Consider the following 18437-nt stretch of genomic DNA (forward strand, 5'->3'; position numbering starts at 1 on the left):
CCATATTCTAATTATATTTTCGATTTAATTCTAAACAGTTGTTTACTATAAACCCCTAGACATCTCCTTACTTATGTAATAAAGCAAAAAACAAACCGATGATCTATTTGAAAAAATGTTTAATAGGCATTTTCTTTCGATCTTGAATCATTTCTAAGTATAACATTTCCTGAAGCTACGTAAATTCGCTTACGATATTTAGAATCGAACTGTAAACCTATATAATATAGGTGTAAATACATATTTATATATATATATCGATCAGTTTCTTTTTGGAGATATGCACATATATCGCCGCGAATATTTTGATCACATTATAGGCAATATAATGTTGGATTACATATTACGTACAGGAAACATATTTGGCAAAATTGGGACCTTGTTTGGTAGGCTAACATCTAACGAAACTAAATTATTCATATTATTTATATATATATGCAAAGGTAAACAAAAAAGATTATTTATAAATCGAAACATTTGTAAATGAAGAACATATCATAACACAAAAGATCGGGTGTAATAAATCTGCCTATATAATAGATAAACTTAAGCTAACACATTAAAAACGAATGTTTGCTAGGGATTAAAGAGCGAGCGAGTGTGTGTTGTGTGTTTTTGTGAAATATGATATGCAATACAGTTGTTTATAGCGTTAGACAAAACAACTTAACTATGTACAACAAAGCTACAAACTAATTATTTAGCAAATCAGTGGGTTCCTATGGGAAACCCACCCGACTAAAGCGAGTTGTTTTTCGGGTCGAGTACAGAAGATTTTGCTTTGGAGAGCTCTACGGATTTTAAATGAAGTTAGTTATATTAGATTTCCTTAAATTTTGTGTGTTCAAGATGCGTATTAAGTAGATAATACAGATCTGACATTAATTACTTTGTCTTCTTACTTTCCTTTAACTTTTCTTTTAAAAAATTGTTTAAATGTAAGGCAGAATATGATTTTCTATTTGTATTATGGATTTCCTTGGAAGACAAGCCTAAGATTCTACCTGAGGCTTCCAAAGCAAAATACCCCATGAATAAACCAATATCTATTCTCTTATTATCCTTTCTTTTTGCATTCCCAAAATCGATTTTATCAACCGATTCTTAAAGCTTTTGCGGCACATCCTTGCTGGCGGCACTCGCCGTTCTCTCATGGTTAACAATGAACTTCTTGGCGCCCGACAATCCCTGCTTGTTGATGTAGAAGCTCTTCTGCGCCAGCGGTGAGCCACCGCCGCTGCCATCCGAATCCACAACCAAACGATTGAGGAAGGTGGCTGCCGTTCGGGCACCACTGTCGCAGGATGAGGACTCTATGCTGATGGTGGAGCAGCCACCAATCGATGACGTCTCGCTCTTGGCATCATCCATCAGCGTGGCATCGTCGTTCAGATCGTTAACTAACACCTGAGTGCTGGACGAAGCCGTCGATACTATGGAGGAGGTGCGACTGCGGCAGGTTGAGGAGTTTATCTCTGATTCGAGTGGTATGGAGATGCCCTCGTCGATGCTTTGGCTCTGGCTTCCGCCTGAAACGAGGCACATGGCTGCGTCCAGATTGGGGCCACTGCTCAGGCCGCCCGGTGATGCGGATACCGGCGAGGGGCAGCCCGAGCTGCTGCAATGATTTGTCCCGCTTCCTGATCCGCTCACCGCATTATTTGTGCACAGCTTTGAGATAAACAACTTGGGCGTAATCCGACCGTCGTACGTTCCGGAATCCGGGCTGGGGCACACCGACGACGGTGATTGGCACACAGGCGAGGAGCCGCGGCTGGGAGGGAAAGAAAAAAATACATTATATTAATCATAAAAGACATATTTTCTTTAGTTGTTGGTTACATTGTTTTTTTGCATTTTGCCACGTGCTAATCTTATAAAATTTAGCGCATTTGTGCATTTTCAAATATAGTTTTAATCAGTGCCAGCGCATTCTGCATTTATTTTTAGCTTTTAGAGGAATGTTTCGTTGTCGAAAACAATCCGAAAATAATGTAAATAATTCTAAGAGAAGCTACATTTTATTTTAAATGAACTTTTGCCCCAGAAAGAAATTAAAGGCAAGTATAAGCAAAGCAAATAAAATAGTTTAAAGGTTTAGTTTGCTGTGCAATTTGCATATACCCATTAGTGATCTTAAGATATTATAACTTACCTCTCCGTAAATATCTTTTTAAGCGGCGGTGGGGAATACACACTCCAATTACTTCCCTGCGTGGGAGCATCGTCCAGCTCAAACTTCCGCTTCACCGGTCCCAGCTGCGATGGCCTCATGGCAATCGGTGACATCGATCTCCGGGTGGCAAATGTCCGCCTCGTGGGCGATGGCGAATATGGTAGCCGCATTCCGGCTCGATTGTTAGTTGGACTGGGACTGGAGCAGCTGGTGCTGCCGGTGGGCGGCAGGTTGACCTGCAGGGGATTCGAAAACTCATCGGATTTGCAGGACCAGTTCTCGGCCACCAGTGTGAGATCCTCCCAGCTCTGCGATATCTGTATTTCCCGATGCACTTCTCGCTCATGGTTCACCTCGCGACTATTTAGGTCCGCACACTCCTCCTGCCGCAACTGGGAGACCCTGGGCGTTAGGCAGAGAGTGGCTCCATTGGCGGCTGTGGTCAGGGGACTATAGCTAGCCGAATAGCGTCGGGCTCGCGGTGTGAATATATTGAATACTGGAGCCGGGGACACCTCCCTCGAGTTGGGCTGCGAGCGTATGTGTATGTTCTTGCCAAAGCGATCGATGGAAGCAATAGTTGGCATTTGGATATCAAGCACCGGTTGATGCTGGCTCTTCTTGGGCGTCTGCTCGTGCTCCCTGGCCGCCAGAGCAGCCGCTGCAGCTGCCCGGGTGGTCATTGGAGTTTTTGCACCCGGAGTTTTGCCCGTTGACGGGGTCCGGATTATGGGCACACTCAGGCATCGTTTAAGGGTCTTTGAATTACTGTTGTTGGCGCTATTCGGCGGCGGTGGGTCCAGAGTGTCCATGGGCATGGCCATGCTGGGTTTTTCTTCCTGCTTCTCCTCATCGCCGCTGGCTTTCGTCTCCGATTCCATTGCCGTCTATCTAAAAATAGAAGATGTTTAGATTTCTTCTTGACTCCTAGGGTTTATTTTTATAGCCTTGGAGAGGGGGTAGTTCGACCTCTTCTCGGGAGTTCCTTAGGATTATTTTTAATCGAACGTAAGACACAGTTTGACAAGTTAGTTCCTAAATTAAAGAGCATTTGTGGTATTTTACAGCTAAACTTAAAGCGATTTCTACTTTTTTTAGGTACAAATGTTATTTTAAACTTTAGAAATTATAAAGGTTATAGTAATATATATTATTTACGATTTACGATACACAATAACAACTTGTAGTCTTAACGAACATTGGTTTTATCTTAATAAGTTAATTTATATTAATAATTAAAGAAGTTATCATAACATATAGAAACTTCATTAGGAAATATCAATTTAAAATCTACAAAAAGAATGGTTTATGTCTAATCTGAGTTCAATGATAGTTATTTTAATAGAATTCCGTGGATATTCCCAAAAAATAAAGACAATAATCACAATACTAGTAGAGCCACGAGCCAGTCGGCTTTGCCAGCTCCCGTTCCCTTCGGCGGCTACCTCCATACCCCGTTGTTACCTTATGTCCTTGGGCAGCAGCACGGGAAATTTATCCCCGATTTTCCGCCAGGACTTCGGGGCGCAGCTACTGCGCTGCCGGCGTCGCTGCCGCCTCGGGGGCAGAGAGACTGTCTAGTTTTTTTTTCTCACTTCTCCACACAAACTGCGTGCCCAGCGAGGCAACTTTTGCAGGCCAATTTTCACGAACCAAATGCAATTAGCCGCCGCAAATAACTGCTGATTTAGCTACGCCAAACCATGAAGTACACTTGGCACTACCTTAAATGTACACAATACACTTGCATATGCCTTAAAATACTTACAAAATTGTGTCCTGCGATTGTAATTTTTCAGCTACCCGTTTAGTTTTTTTCTAGTGTTGACAAGCGATTGATACGCGTGCTCACGAGGCACGAGCAAGCGGAATGACAAACTAATAATCGGATGAAAAATGTACAAAAACTGGAAAATCTCACGTCCAAGTTGAGCAATTCGTATAGATAGTAAAATCTTTAATTTAACTATTAATGTGTTGAAGTGTTTTTTGTTGGATATTAATGATTATTTAGCTTTAATCCGCTGGTCTGATGACCAAGCCAATTTTCTACCAGTTGGAGCTCTCGTCATGCAGCTCTGTCCTTGTGCGTTGCCAAACACTGTGCGCGCGCATTTCGAATTCAGGCGCTTAACTTGTAAAATATAAATATTATAAAAGTTTAAATTAAATAATTTTTAGATCTCTTTGACAGACGAAAAACATAAAATGTAATTATAATGTCTTTTCATATGTATGTATGTATATATATTGTACAAGATTATTCGGAACATTATTTCGGCGTTAAAGGAATGTGATAATACATTAATATCAAATGAAAATGGCATTAATTTAAATTAAATTAAAACATTTTAGCAATAAAATAATATTTTGTATCCTTTAATTTTAAAAAGTATATTTTTTTTAGTATTTTTATTTTTTCAATTTTTCCATTTGTTTTTAGACATTACTTAAATTTAAGTGTTTCATTTTGGCAGCAAAAAAAAAATTGATTTATGCACCATACAAATTAAAAACTGAATATATTAAGCTCTAGATAATTAATAAATATGCTTAACCTTTTCAAAAGTACATTTTTTGATATTTTCCTTTTTTTAGCAATTATTAAAATTAATTATTTATATATTATTATTATTATTTATAATATATCAAACAAGAAAGGAATCTTACTTCGGCACGCCGAAGTTTATATACCCTTGCAGATAGTACTTCGATGACTAATTAATTAATACAATATAAATTTTATATATTTATGTTGAAAAACAATGAAGTAATGCCTGCTTTCATTTCATTCACCTATATATATATTATATTTATAATTTTACATTCACAGTTTTGCATTTTCCTCTATATGTAACGATCTAAAATTGAAATTCTGGAATAATATAATAGGGCTAATGATAATAGGGCTGTAGAATAATATAATATGGCTATATCTCAAATTGAAAAGTTATATTTTTTTCTAAAAATTTCCGATTCTTCCTATGGCAGCTATATGATATAGTCGTCCGATCTGGCCCGTTCCGACATATATACTAGTGAGAGTATAAAGATTAACTGCAAAGTTTCGTTCAGACAGCTTAAAAACTGAGAGACTAGTTTACGTAAAAACTGACAGACGGACATGGCTATATCGACTCGACTGTTAATGCTGATCAGGAATACATATACTTTATTTGGTCGGAGATGACTCCTTCAATGCGTTCCAAACTGACTGAAAATGAAATAAATAAATAAATAAATAAATAATGACTGAAATTATAATACCTTGCAAGGGTAATACCATTTAAGCAGGTAATGCTTTTTGGTATTAAAAATCCCGAATACAATTAATGTATTTTTAAAGACACCATTAAAAGTCCGTTTATAGACACATGTTATATTTATTCATTATGAGAAACTTAAGAAAACAAAGTCGTGTTTTACAAACATCAGTTGTAATTTTGGTTTTTTTCATGGTTTGTTAAACGTTAACAGAAATCACATCAAATTATAAAGTAACACAGTCGGAACCAAGATATCAGACTAATTGAAATCTGTAAACCATACGCAACTTCGTGTTGAACGCTGGGCGATTGAAACTATATAGAAAATTGATTTTCTTTTATACTTCTTAGTCGGTTTTTCCTTTCTCAACTAATATAATACTTTAGACTTAAATAACCGTTTTTTTTTCTTTTTTTGTATTCGACGAAAGTTTTTCATTTTGCTTTGTTGTCTACGAGCTAAAAGTACATATTAAGCTAATTTGTTGCTTGATGCGTTTTTGTGTTTTTGCTTCATTAGAAGGCGATCCTCCTCTTTGGGCTTCCTTTTTGGATGGTTTAGCAATTGAAATCGTTCGTTACTTTTCTAAGAACTATGTCCCACGGGTTGGGGGGAGAGAGGATCTATCGCAACCGATGATGATTGTAAATATGTAATGATGGGTGAAGCATTTCTATGAGCGACGACTGAATATTAAATTGCATTGGTTGTTCTTGTGTTGACTTGGCAAACGCAGAGCATCTGAGCGTAGTTACATCGCGGTTCTGGTATCTGGAATCTTGGTAAGACTTTATACTTAGCCATCGGCCAAAGCTGGTGTCACCCATCCGTACTTTTCGTGTGTCTTTACCAGCGAACGGAACGACTCTTCGGCCTGGCGACTGCAAAGGAATATAATATTTGAATTATTTCAATTTAATATATACATTTCAGGAGGACTCAACTAACCGAGTAAACTCTTTTGCATTCTTTGGCTTGCGCGTTATACGCCCCTGACCCTTGACAACGCTGGCAGCGAACTGCATGATGACCGCTTCCACCGTATATGCACTGGCCCATCCGCGGGGCGTTAGTAGCTCCATGCAAATGGCCCCGCCCTCCATCACATAGCCCTTCTCGATGCGCGGCTCCACGACACGCATGAACGGCGGGGCGAACGGAAAGTTGTCGGGAAAGCTCAAATGCAGCAGGATGGCCGGAACGCCCATCTCAACCATATCCCGGGCAAGTGGTGAGTCGGGATCTATCACATGAAGGCGGACATGCCACTCAAACAGGTTGTCATTGACGAGTTCCACCTGTAAAGATGTAAAGGTTAGCAAATTGAAGTCTCGATATAGATATATCCTTGGACTCACTGTGAAGACGGCATCGTTCTTGGATTGGAGCCGCTCCATTTCACGGTACTCCTTCATGAGGCGCCGCGAACGGATCGTTTGATCCGGCGCGGCTACCAGATGGCGTCCCGTTGTCGGCGCCACCCTGCCAAGAAGGATTGCGAATTTTAGTTTATGAACAACAAAGCAGTTTGAAACAATGTTTCTTTTTTTGATTTACTAAACAGAAATATTTACTTGTGATCTTGTCGTCGCCGCTTGCCTGGTGAGTCCCAAACGGCCTGTTCGGCTGCCATTCGCACCACAGCATTTTTGGAGGCAGCAGCACCGGATCCAGATCCTGATCCTCCTCCGCCCATAGCACCGCCACCCATTGCTCCTGCGCCGCCGGCTGAAGGAGCTGCCGCTGCAGCCTCATGGTTATTATTGGTTATATTCGGATTGCTGCCAGTAGCACCATCAATTTTGTCATTGTTATTATTGTTATTATTATTATTATGGTTGTTATTATTATTATTATTATTGTTGTTGTTGCTGGACTTGTGGAAGATTTTGCGGAATGCCGTGACAACTCTCTCCTTGGAACGCGATGACATCTTTGTTAGCGTTTTTATTGGCTTTGGGCTTGGTCTATCTCCTTGTCAATTATTCTTAGTATATTTCTTGTGCTTCGTTTTTTGTTTATTTGTGGTTTAGAGTTAAGTTTTGAGCGGTGGTGGCTTTTTTGAATTCCTATAGTTTACAAGTTATTGTGTGGGGCGTCGTGGATGTTCAGTCTTATTTCATTAAATTGTTTTGTGGTTTTTGGTTATGACTTAAGCCTGAAAAGGGAAAAGGAATAAAATCAAATCAATAAATAAAAGTTGTATGCTTTTGAACACCAAAGTTAGCCACCTTTCTTTGTCTTCTCTATATTTAACCCCACATAACACATGTGTATCGTCAACAAAATGACCACATTTGCATTTTCTTGGGTTCTGACTTTATAAAATTAACATACTTGTGCATGTTAAGGATGCCATTTAGCTTGGAACTTGATTCCCCTCAAGCAACTTTCATATTTTAGTAGTCCTTCTTTCCCGTACAAATTTTGTGACCTTGAACTGGGTTACCCCCCTCCCACCGACGACAACAATAACCAGTGGGGGTAATTCTACCATGTCTCGGAGTCATGACCACAAACACATCATCCTTGGCGAACTCTTCAAGTGAATAACGAGGAGCAGCCAACGGAATATGTTAAATACACCCACTTTACCACAACAGCACCTACAAAAAAAGGTAGGAAAAACAAAACAACTCATAAATGCGGTCGCAGGAATGACATAAAAACTTATTCCGTCGCAGACAAAAGATTTCCAAGGAAGCTTTAAGGGATAACATACTATATTAACCGAGGGAACTACATATTATGAAAATCAGTCGGAGGTATATGGATAAAATGTAATATAACGAAAATATAAAAAATATTTACGGGAATTCTCAGTTAATAAGAAATCAAGGGGGTAACTGCAGAACTTGTCTAATGTTTTATATTTAATTTAGAAACTAAAAGAGGTCTAATATATGTATATGTTTCTAATAATTTGCACTCCTTGTTTCAAGACGATATATTTTTAATTAATTGCATACAGAATAGAAATACTTATTTTCCATACTCAAACTAAAAATCTCTTTTGCTTTATCCCAAAAGTTTACATAGCCTCTGGAGTGGCACAGTCTCCGCTTGCCTTTGACCCTACCTATTTTCAGTGGTTGCCAGTGGGAGCCACCTCATTCTCTGTCTTTTGACCAAACCCGCCCCGACTCGAGGTGTTGACCGTGTTTGGTCTCGCCAAAGTGTTTGCCTTGCACATAATTAGCTTTGACCCCCCAGTGCACGAGCCCTCAAAGGGGGGATTATTTCTGGGGTCACTCCCGGGGCTTCTGGACACAAGCCAAGACCTGGGAACTTGGTGACCAAGGACAACCGTTGTGGGCGTTCCATTTTTATGGCCGTGGGTGGTATGGCTAAGGGACCATTATTATTATTATAATAAGAGGTCGGATAAGTGTGAGCCAAGTTGAGAGCAGAAAGATCAGATAAAACGAGTTTCGAGGGAACCTACGGCATTTTTGCCAAGTAAAAAGAAGCTGTAGAGAATAAAATTATGTATTAAATTTGAGTGGAAACTAATTTCCTTTGCTTAAAATTTAGGTATATATTAAGAACTCATTTTCTTTGGTTATTTTCCTGAAGTCTGATACATTTTCCTGTTTCAGAAAACCTTCACACATTGTCCTTTAATTTCATATTATTCATAATTTATTACCCTTAACTTTTGGCTCCTCTTTCTTTGCTCATCTTTTATTCATTCCCAATCCAATGGAAGTTTCTCCTTTTTCTCCCAAAAATTATAGCACTTTGCTCTAGGCTTTAGAACTTCTTCCGTAATCTTGCAAATTATGAATGATTGATGGATTAATGAACCGGGTTGGAGAAACGAAATCCACTCTCTGAAACTGACCTCCCCCAAAAGACTGACTCATTAGGAGTTCATCAAGATTCGAACTATCCCTGGGCCCCTTTTCCTACTTTTCCTTCCTTCCTTCCCGCTTTCCGGTTAGCTATGAGCCATTTCCTTCCTGCAGCTCAGCTCTTGTGTGTTCTGTGCCCAACTAAAAGTATTTTTAGAGAAACTTTTTGCACTTTTGCTTTCAGCCAGGGGCATTAAAAGGAAAAATAAAAGCTGACCGAGGCCGAAACAAAGGCGCCACAGGCATCCTCTTCTCAGTGCAAAAAAAATAATATTATATCCAAGACCAAGCAGGTTCCACAAATAATGCAGACCAAAAAGGGGAGGAGAGATGTGTATCCGAGTCATGTGGATGGAAATGTTTTCTGGCGCTCAGCGCAACACATTTCTACAGTTCTTTCACCATTTATTTAACCAAATAAATGTCAACAATGGTTGACATATTTTTTCTCCTCGTCCACAAACGCGCCCAGAGACTCTTGAAATGTCTATATACCAGGCAGTAGGGTGCATCGATTCAGATTTTAAAGAAACTATAATAAAATGTGTAAAGAATGGTTTAAAATTTACAACAAATTGGGAAATATATATTTTGTTCGATCAATCAAAGTTTAAAAAATACATAACTAAACCAAGAAACCATTAATTTTAATTCGTAAAGCGTTCCTTTGTTAGTTTTTATTCCGTTAATAAATCTGCATACTTTTTTAAATAAAAAAAAGTTAAATTTTTGAAAACTAACGATTTTAAACCATTATAAAATTTGGAAAAATTTCGAAGTTTTTTTTTGTTGCCTTAGATATATATATATATATATATCATATATGGTTTATGGGGTCGGAAATGACTCCTTCATAGCGATATAAGCTTTTAACTTAAATTATAATACCCTGCAAAAGGGTGTAATATGAGCCACCCTAATGCAAGTACGTGTATCTATAGATTGGGCGACAAATTGACTGTGCGGGTGGAAATTACAGCTCTCACAAAAAATATATATATCTTATCTGGCGCCATGAAAATCGATACGGAGAATAACCCTTATCATATCCCCCTTTGTACCCCCTTTTCCTGCATTTTACCCACGCTATAACTGACCTATCCCACCCAGCAGATATATAGGACTTATTTAATAATAGCCTACGGAGCTGTTGCCTGGCTAAATCAGTGTTATTTGCCATTCCCAATATAGATAAGAGTGAAAAAGTCGTTAAAACAGGTGGCGGTCACGTTTTATGAATCTAGTTAATGGTATCCAATAGGATTGATGGATATTTAATGACGTTTTGCTTAATGTCAAAGTTTTAATTTAGAAATTGATAGTTAAAAAAGCTAATATTAATATTAATGATCTTTCCGTAGATTAAATCGCACCACAAGTATTCCAACAATTGTAATCCCTTTTAAACAACACATTTCAACTTGCTTTAAGTTGATTTTTCTGAAAATGCACAAAATATAATCAGATTGTACAAAAAAACATAAGTATATAATATGTACATATTTCGGAATATAAACAACTGGACTCATGTTTATTGTTGTTTCATTGCATGCAAATTTCCTCGCCTGTCGCATGCAAAATTTTGAACGCAAACACGAAAGCACAAGGGGAAAAAGAAAACAATAACACGAACTGGGAAAAAATGCAAAAATGTTAAAATTAAGAAAAGAAATGAGAACTGTGTCAGTTTGCGAAAAATGCAGGCAGTCAGAAGCGGAGCTGCTCAAGTTCCCTGCTCTCCTTACGCTTTTTATTTATTGATTTCTGTTCCTGCTGACTGACTTTTTAATTGCATTCGGAATGAAAATCAAGAAGTAAAACCAGAAAATGCACTTTTAAAATTATTTTAACATCATTAAATAAGATTTTAAAAATTCCTTTGCCAAAAAATACTTGGAAAATGCATTATTATTTATCACTAATGGATGTTCTTTAAAATCATGAAGTTTTCATTAATAATTATTTATAATTCGAGAAGAAATAACCAAGAAAATTAAATTTATTTTATGATCAAATTAATACACTTTCAATTTTTAATATTCTAAAAAATACACTAATTTTTATGCAGTTTTAAACAAATTTAAAATGCAAGCATTTTTCTAAGTGCACTGACCGTGTGAGAGAGAGATCGCTCGTTAATCAACTGTTTGGTGAGTAGTTGAAAAAATGCGGAAATATTTGCCAAGGGGAAAGGAGGAAGCTGAAGAAAGATGGGGAGAGAGAGAGAGAGAGTGCCTGACTAATGGCCCCTGCAACGGTTCTTTGTTCTCCCCCATTAGCGAACACCTACCCACACAGACACACACACGCTTACTCCCACAGACAATTAATCCCACTCACCCCCCCTTTTTTTGCATCATCAACCTCTCACCCACACAGATTGCTTACGGTGGCATTCGGTGTCCCTTTCCACTTCCTGCCACGCGCCTGTCGCTGGTCATCCTCTCATTACACTCACACTCGCACTCTCAATCACACTCTTACCCTTGCACTTGCACTCGTCCTCTCATCAGTGATGCCCAATAGGAATGGTTAACCCTTAAGGGGCTAAGGGAGTTTTATTAATATAAAATATAATTTTCTTTAAGTTCTATTAAATTTTATATGTATTTTTTTTCTTAATATAAATTGTTTTGTAATTTTTATAAGTATAAATTGTAATTCAAAAATGTATTATTTAAAAAAAGATCAATAGACATCAATAACCGGTTATACCCTTACCGCACTCTCTCACAGCTGATTCCGCTGCATTGGCATTGTTCTAGTTGGAAGTCCGAGGGTCACCATCGCTTGTTACGGCTTTGTTAATTTATTTATAAACAATTCTCCGCTCGAACTCGGACCCTCGTGCACATGCAAATTGAATTAAACTGGGGACTGGGACTGCCCCTATATATGGCAAAGCTTTTAAATGTGCATTCAGCATTAATCAAGGCCAGCCATCGGATTCAGCATCCAGCGGCTTCCTTTATTTCCTGGTTTTACGCTAACCAAAGCTAAGTGCTTTTGTCTCTTGACAAGGTTCGATGACACTGTCTCTTCAGTTACTATATACTATATATACTATACCCAATAATTCCCGATAACTGACTAACAGTCTGTGACTGATGGTGATACTTTAACCCCATTAGGGTCCTCCCAAAAAGAAGCAAGGGATCGGGTCTTGGTCCCCCCCTCATTTGACCTTGAATATGTCTCAGTTAGAGTCTGTTTATCATTTTGATGTGGCGCCATAACACATGGCGCACAACGCAAAAGTATCTATGTATATATAGAAACACGAACCCACAAAATGTGTGTTGAAGTAGGGAAACATATCGAAGCTTGAGATACACTACAAGATCCTAAATTAAATAATAATAAATAAGGGCTTATACGGTAAGTAAATAATCATATAGAGATCTAGTTTCTCTTGTAGTTATATATATATAACTTTAATTTAATTTAATTTAGATAGTGTTTATAGATTCTTTCAAGAACCTTCAAACTGCTTCTTAAAGTTAAAATGCTCTCCTCAAAATAACATTTTCCTTCGAGTGTTTGCACCATATTTGGTATATGTGTTCATTAAGACCCCAAAAGGCATTTCCAGCACGCAGATATAGATATAAAGATAAAGACAGAGCAAGCGCCTAGACAACAATCCTCGAGTGGGTATGGGCGTGGGGCTAAAAGATGAAAAGCCCAGCTAGGATTTAGGACCTCTTTTCCACTCCTTGGTATTACTTTTGGCCCTTGGAACACTGATGGCGCGTGTTTCATTCAAACGGAAGCCATTTATGAAATTGCTTTCGACAACAGAGAGAGAAAGAGAGAGAAACAACAGGAGCAGGCACAACACTCAACGATGGCCACAACTCGTCGTGGGTTAAAAGTGGACTTTGACATGGACATCAGACAAGGGATATGGTCATATATACGCGTCATTTGATGACGTTGACGGTGGAATTGCGGCTGTAGTCTGGTCAACGTTCAAGTTAGTTCACAACAAAAAATAATATGATACCTAAAGAAGCGAGGCAGAAAAGTAATAAATTAAAGAAAAAGTGGAGATATTTTGCAGACCATATTTATCTTCAAAGTTATTTTCATTCTAAAGGTATAGTACAATTTATTATTGCATATAAAATATAAAACTTTTCTTTGACTTCTTTCCGTGTATCGACTTTCATCTATATCTTATAGCCCGTGTGTGAAACGACCTGTCAATTTGGCTTTTGTCGGGTGTCAGAGCTAAATACTTTGGGATAGCCGGGTTATTGCACATGAGATAAGCTTCAAGTGCCTGTTGTTGCGTGTTTTACGTTACGTTACGTGGTTTGGAATTGGTTATTGAATTTTTCGACAGTCTCTCGTTAGGCACTCGAAAAGTATGCTATACTAAAACCAGAAGAGAAGCTAACATCAGGAAGCCGAAGGTTATATACCCTTGAAATTGCTAATAAATCGAAAATTTATCTTTAAATCACTACTTGTATAATACGCAAGACAATCTATACTACTTCTAATAAATAATTATACACAATTGTATCTTATTTACATGCACTTTGAGACTTAATCGGGCAAAACTCCCATGATATGGATATATCCCATTCGCACCTCAAGGAAATTAACATTGCTGACGTCAATGGCTGGCCTGGGAGCAAAATAAAAACAAGGACACACAAGGCCATACACACGCACTTGATGCCACAACCACCTGCCATATATTGTTTATGCTCGGTGGAAATTGTTTATCACCTGCCACAAAACACTCCTCACTCTCATGTAAAATGCATAAATTCATGCGATAACGGGGGGAAAGTTCATCTAATTGCTGGCGACCCTTTGCTCTTTTCTTCTATTTATAGAGTCCCCCTGGGATCCTGGGGTTTACTTCTTCCTGACTTGGATTTTTTTTATTTCCATGGCTATGCATAATCAATTGGTGCGTGTGCCGGGTTAAATCTATAAATTAATTCAGCCGTAAAAATAAAATGCCTACTCGGCGGGTCCATAAAAAGTTGGATGCACCCACATCCACATCCTATCATCCCACATTCGTTCGCTAAGCTCCACTGATCAAGTGCGATTTAAATGCACAGCATGTCCGGAGGTCGAGGAACAGGATAGCATTTACAGTGGACACTTGGTTAATGGAATGGGTTCTATAAGTATATAAATATATAAATATAAAGTGATAAAATTAAGATGGGACTCAAAAATTGTAAAGATGGTTTTGTAAGACTTTAAAAAGATATTATTTTTGAATATTTATTATATCGTATCGAGCGATATCTGGTCTGATTTAATAATGGTATGAGGCACCGCCTGTTTCTAAACTATTTTAATTGTTGTTCTGCTGGGAATTCTGTTTTTTATTATTATAAGCCAGAAATTAAATCCGATGCCAAAGCACATTTAAATTTAATTGCCTGCCACTTTATGCATCTGTTAATGATTCGGACTAACAAATAAGTTTGAAATTTCAATCACAAAATGGAGATAAATTCATAGTTTTTACTGTAGAAGGAAGAGGATAAAATGCTTTGCTTTGGCGCCTGTCTTATTGTGTTGACGCAGCGGGAAAGTCTGGTACATAAAATAAGGACTAGTGGGGAGAAGCAGATGCCTTTGTCTCTCTCTTTCTCTCTCTCTCTCTATCTGAAGTGGAGCTCTGATTTCATTCATGAATACCAAATAGCGCAGAGAAGCCTTTCCTGCTCCTCCTTATAAACTTGTACATACATATGCCTGCCGTGTCCTTAGGCTGGGTGGTATGTGCGTATCGGTAGGCGTGAAAATGTCAGCAGTAAATAAAATTTGAGCATTCTTCGTTGTGTTGCTGAGCTTCTATTCATTTGCTTAGATTTATATTCCACAATCTACAGCTTTAGGAATTTCCTTTTATCCTTGCTTCTCAACTGTCACGGGCAATAAGAGCCGAAAGCGGAGAGGCAACAACAACAACAGGCATAAACATGAATGGAAATTGAATAACCAACAAAAAAAAAAAGGTAAAACTGGAAAAGTTCTGTGTTTGCATTTTATTTTAGAGGCCCTTTTTGCTCATATTTCCTTTTTTCAGCTTGTTATTTTTAGCTGCGATTTTTCATTTGCTTTTCATTCTCTTTTGGATGAGTTAGAGATTTAAGCGAACTTGGTGAAAAGCTAGCGGGAAGCATGAAAATTAAAAACTTTACTCATTAAAGCAATGAAAAGTTTAAGGTTTTATGAGACCAGCGAAACGAGTTTTAAAGCCTATCTTTGCTACAAAGAAATCATTCGCCAACTTTGTCCAAAAAAAAAACGTTGATAATTAAAAAGACAATTGCAAAACAGAAATTTAATAAAGGAGGAGCTTAAAGCCAAGTTTAATTTAAAACTTGCCTTATATTTAAATACTCTCAACCTGTCAAAACAAATAATAAAATGTAAATCCAATTTCTAACCTGATCTTGAAACCTAGATGACAGAAGCCCTGAAAAACTACTACGGTAAACAAAAAAACAAACCACAAAAAACACTTGCAAATTTCAGTATCAAGTTCAATGAAAAGCTGGCATTGAAAGAGCAAAAGAGACAGAGATAGCATCCCTGGCCCTCTTGAGGACGAAAATAAATCCAAACCAATGTCAAAAGCTAGAGTGCAATGAATAGGACAAGCACAAATAAGTTGACAAGAATACACTCACATACACACACACACGTGCGGTATTGTTTGACGGGCTTCTCGGTAGTGGCATGCTTCAATTGAAAATCGAAGGGGAATAAAGAGGATAGAAAGGAGGGGGGTGAGGCAGCGGCAGCAGCAGCGCGAGCGAAAGAGGAGCTCCAGCAACACAAAAGTTCTACTTGCAAGAGTGAGAGGTCAAAAGCTTTTAATTGGCAAATTGTTGTGAGACGCCAAAAACCCAAAAGGGATACATGTAAGAGGAGACAGGGGAGATAGAGAAAGAGCGATAGCTGTAAGACGCAACTCACAGACAGCCGAGACACACACACACAGTCCCAGAGGGAAACACTCACCGCAAAATGCAATACGCCTTTGTTGTTGTTTTCCCACGAATCGTGCTTATCAGCGTTTTTTTTTCTATTAGTTTGGTATTCTTTATTTACTTATGCAGTTGGGCTTGCAATTCGCACAGCAAACAAATAAACCAACGCGAAAATCAATCAAATGCAATTTAGCTATTTAACGGCGACTTCCGCGAATTGTATATCTTTTATTGCGCGCTAACAAAACTTCGCTGCAGTTTGTTTTTCGATTTACCAGCTTTTCCTCTGCCCGAAATACCACTACATGGAGCTGCACTTTTTTTCGCTGCGAATCAGCGGAAGGCGGAGAGAAAATTGAGAACAGTTTAAAAAGAAGAAAATTTCTTTGCTTTAGTGAGACCAGGTTGCAGAAACACAAATAGCTTACAGTACGGTATACAGGGGGTGAAAGTTTATTCCATTTAAATGGGACGGTCATACTTTGTTGACCTGGCTGTTTTGAAACTTAAGACACGTTTAACATTTGATGGTTAGTTTTGTATTAATATTTGTGCAAAATCGACAACTTATTGAAATCATAGTTTTGAATGCTAATAACAAATTACAGAATGCTCTCTAAAAAACTTAAATTTACCCGCACTAAAATTCATTAACAGACTCTTTCGATGAATATCGGAGTAAATGTAAATTAACAGAATTCTCTCGTGAGCGTGCACAAATTTAGCAGTTTGGCTTTTTTCGAGCTGATCAAATATTTTTGGAAATGCCTTAAGAGTAGATGTTTTTAATGTTCATCTATCATATGCGTCACATCAACAATATATTTTATAAGGAAAATATATATATCACTTAATTAGGAATATCTAATTAATTAAGTGATGTTAATTTTAGATTCAGTTTTAGCAAAAATCTGTACATTGTTTATATTTGGCTTTTTATGCCCTTGCTGTGTAATGTATTTTTAATCAGAAGTTTGTAACGCAGTGAAGTCATTTTCGACCATATAAAGTATATATACATATTCTTGATCAGCATCAACAGCAGTCTCGATCTAGCCATATCCCTCAAACTAGATTCTTAGGTAGGTTTGAAGCTGTTTTAATAAAACTTTGCAGTTAGTTTTCTATTTAATCCCACTAGTATATATATATGAACGGGGCGGATCGGGCGACTATATAATATAGACTCTATTGGAAAGATTGTAAAATTTTCAGAAAGTAATTTAAAATTTTTCTAATTTTCAAAATATTTTCATTTAATATGATATTTACATTTATATATTATTTGTGTTGCTATGGAATTTTTGTTTTTATTTTTTGAAAATCGGACTACTATATCATATAATTGACATAGGAACGTTCATGAAATTAATACAATTAAAAAGTATAACTTTTTCAAAATATATTTTCATAAAATATGATATGTAGCCATTCTGTGTTATTCTAAAAGTTGTAGTCTCTATATCATAAAGCTGAAATAGCAACAATCGTAAAATTTGTAGAAAAAATTATAACTTTCCCAGTTTTTAACAAATATTCATATATGTGAATATTTATGTATTTTTTATTGCTGTGGAGTTTTGGTTCTTATATTTTTAATCGGACTACTATGTCATTATGTGATGTGACAGCCATTGAAAGGATTGTAAATGTAAAGGAAAATGTTTAACTGTGAATGTTAATTTGTACATAAAATAAATATAGGTAAATGTTATAACCGAATCCAAATGTAATCTACGGCGTCGCGAAGTATTCTTAATTTTCTTTTTTTTTGCTTATTTTTTCTAGGTCTAGCTTTACGAGTGGTCATATCCTGTCAGCACTAGTGAGAGCGGACAGTGAGAAAAGAGAATGGAAATCAAACAAAAAAGGTTGCCAGCAAGTCTCAACAGGCAAGCTGCCAGATCGCTTAAAAGTTTTTGGCAGGTTGCCAAAGTGGCCAGATCAGTATTGTAAGTGAGGAAATATTAAATTAAACTTATTATAATACAAATATTTATAAGTGGATAATAATAATAAATAAATATAGTATAATAATAATAATAATACTTTTAATACAACTTAAAAGTCTGATAGTTTTATAAACGTTACTAGCCTTGAAGTCATATAGAAAATACATACAAGTAAACAGATCTTGGGCTAGGTGAGTAATGGAATTGATAA

At 37.3% G+C, this 18437-nt stretch overlaps 2 protein-coding genes across 6 annotated transcripts; both read right to left on the reverse strand.

Annotated features, from left to right (window-relative positions):
• Positions 1–102: 102 nt before the first annotated feature.
• LOC110180228 (uncharacterized) lies at positions 103–4072 on the reverse strand. 4 transcript variants are annotated; one of them, XM_020947878.2, is made up of 3 exons: positions 3945–4072; positions 2156–3067; positions 103–1774 (listed from the first exon to the last, which is right to left on the reverse strand). In XM_020947878.2, exons 2-3 carry the CDS (start codon positions 3055–3057, stop codon positions 1105–1107), a joined length of 1572 nt encoding a protein of 523 aa, XP_020803537.1. In that variant the 5' UTR covers positions 3058–3067; positions 3945–4072; the 3' UTR covers positions 103–1104. The 4 variants fall into 4 exon arrangements, with proteins under 4 accessions (XP_020803537.1, XP_020803540.1, XP_020803538.1 ...); XM_020947881.2 differs by having other exon boundaries at positions 2156–3063; positions 3945–4029; XM_020947879.2 differs by having other exon boundaries at positions 3641–4002.
• Positions 4073–5535: 1463 nt separating this feature from the next.
• Positions 5536–16818, reverse strand: LOC110182660 (ubiquitin-conjugating enzyme E2Q-like protein CG4502). Of its 2 annotated transcripts, none has more exons than XM_020950738.2 (5): positions 16306–16818; positions 7018–7601; positions 6802–6925; positions 6392–6741; positions 5536–6324 (listed from the first exon to the last, which is right to left on the reverse strand). In XM_020950738.2, exons 2-5 carry the CDS (start codon positions 7374–7376, stop codon positions 6240–6242), a joined length of 918 nt encoding a protein of 305 aa, XP_020806397.2. In that variant the 5' UTR covers positions 7377–7601; positions 16306–16818; the 3' UTR covers positions 5536–6239. The 2 variants fall into 2 exon arrangements, with proteins under 2 accessions (XP_020806397.2, XP_086688868.1); XM_086832742.1 differs by having other exon boundaries at positions 16550–16695.
• Between the last annotated feature and the right edge of the window lie 1619 nt (positions 16819–18437).

The sequence above is a fragment of the Drosophila serrata genome, unplaced genomic scaffold (assembly GCF_035046125.1).
Source record: "Drosophila serrata isolate PLE 108 unplaced genomic scaffold, ASM3504612v1 contig_249, whole genome shotgun sequence".
In the NCBI taxonomy this organism is placed as follows: domain Eukaryota; kingdom Metazoa; phylum Arthropoda; class Insecta; order Diptera; family Drosophilidae; genus Drosophila; species Drosophila serrata.

Coding starts and splice junctions, on each gene's coding strand:
- LOC110182660 (XM_020950738.2), bottom strand. CDS start 7,376: ATGTCATCGCGTTCCAAGGAGAGAGTTGTCACGGCATTCCGCAAAATC. Junction 6,926..7,017: donor CGGCGACGACAAGATCACAA/GTAAATATTTCT, acceptor CCTTCTTGGCAG/GGTGGCGCCGACAACGGGAC. Junction 6,325..6,391: donor AATGCAAAAGAGTTTACTCG/GTTAGTTGAGTC, acceptor ATTCCTTTGCAG/TCGCCAGGCCGAAGAGTCGT.
- LOC110180228 (XM_020947878.2), bottom strand. CDS start 3,057: ATGGAATCGGAGACGAAAGCCAGCGGCGATGAGGAGAAGCAGGAAGAA. Junction 1,775..2,155: donor AAAAAGATATTTACGGAGAG/GTAAGTTATAAT, acceptor TTTCCCTCCCAG/CCGCGGCTCCTCGCCTGTGT.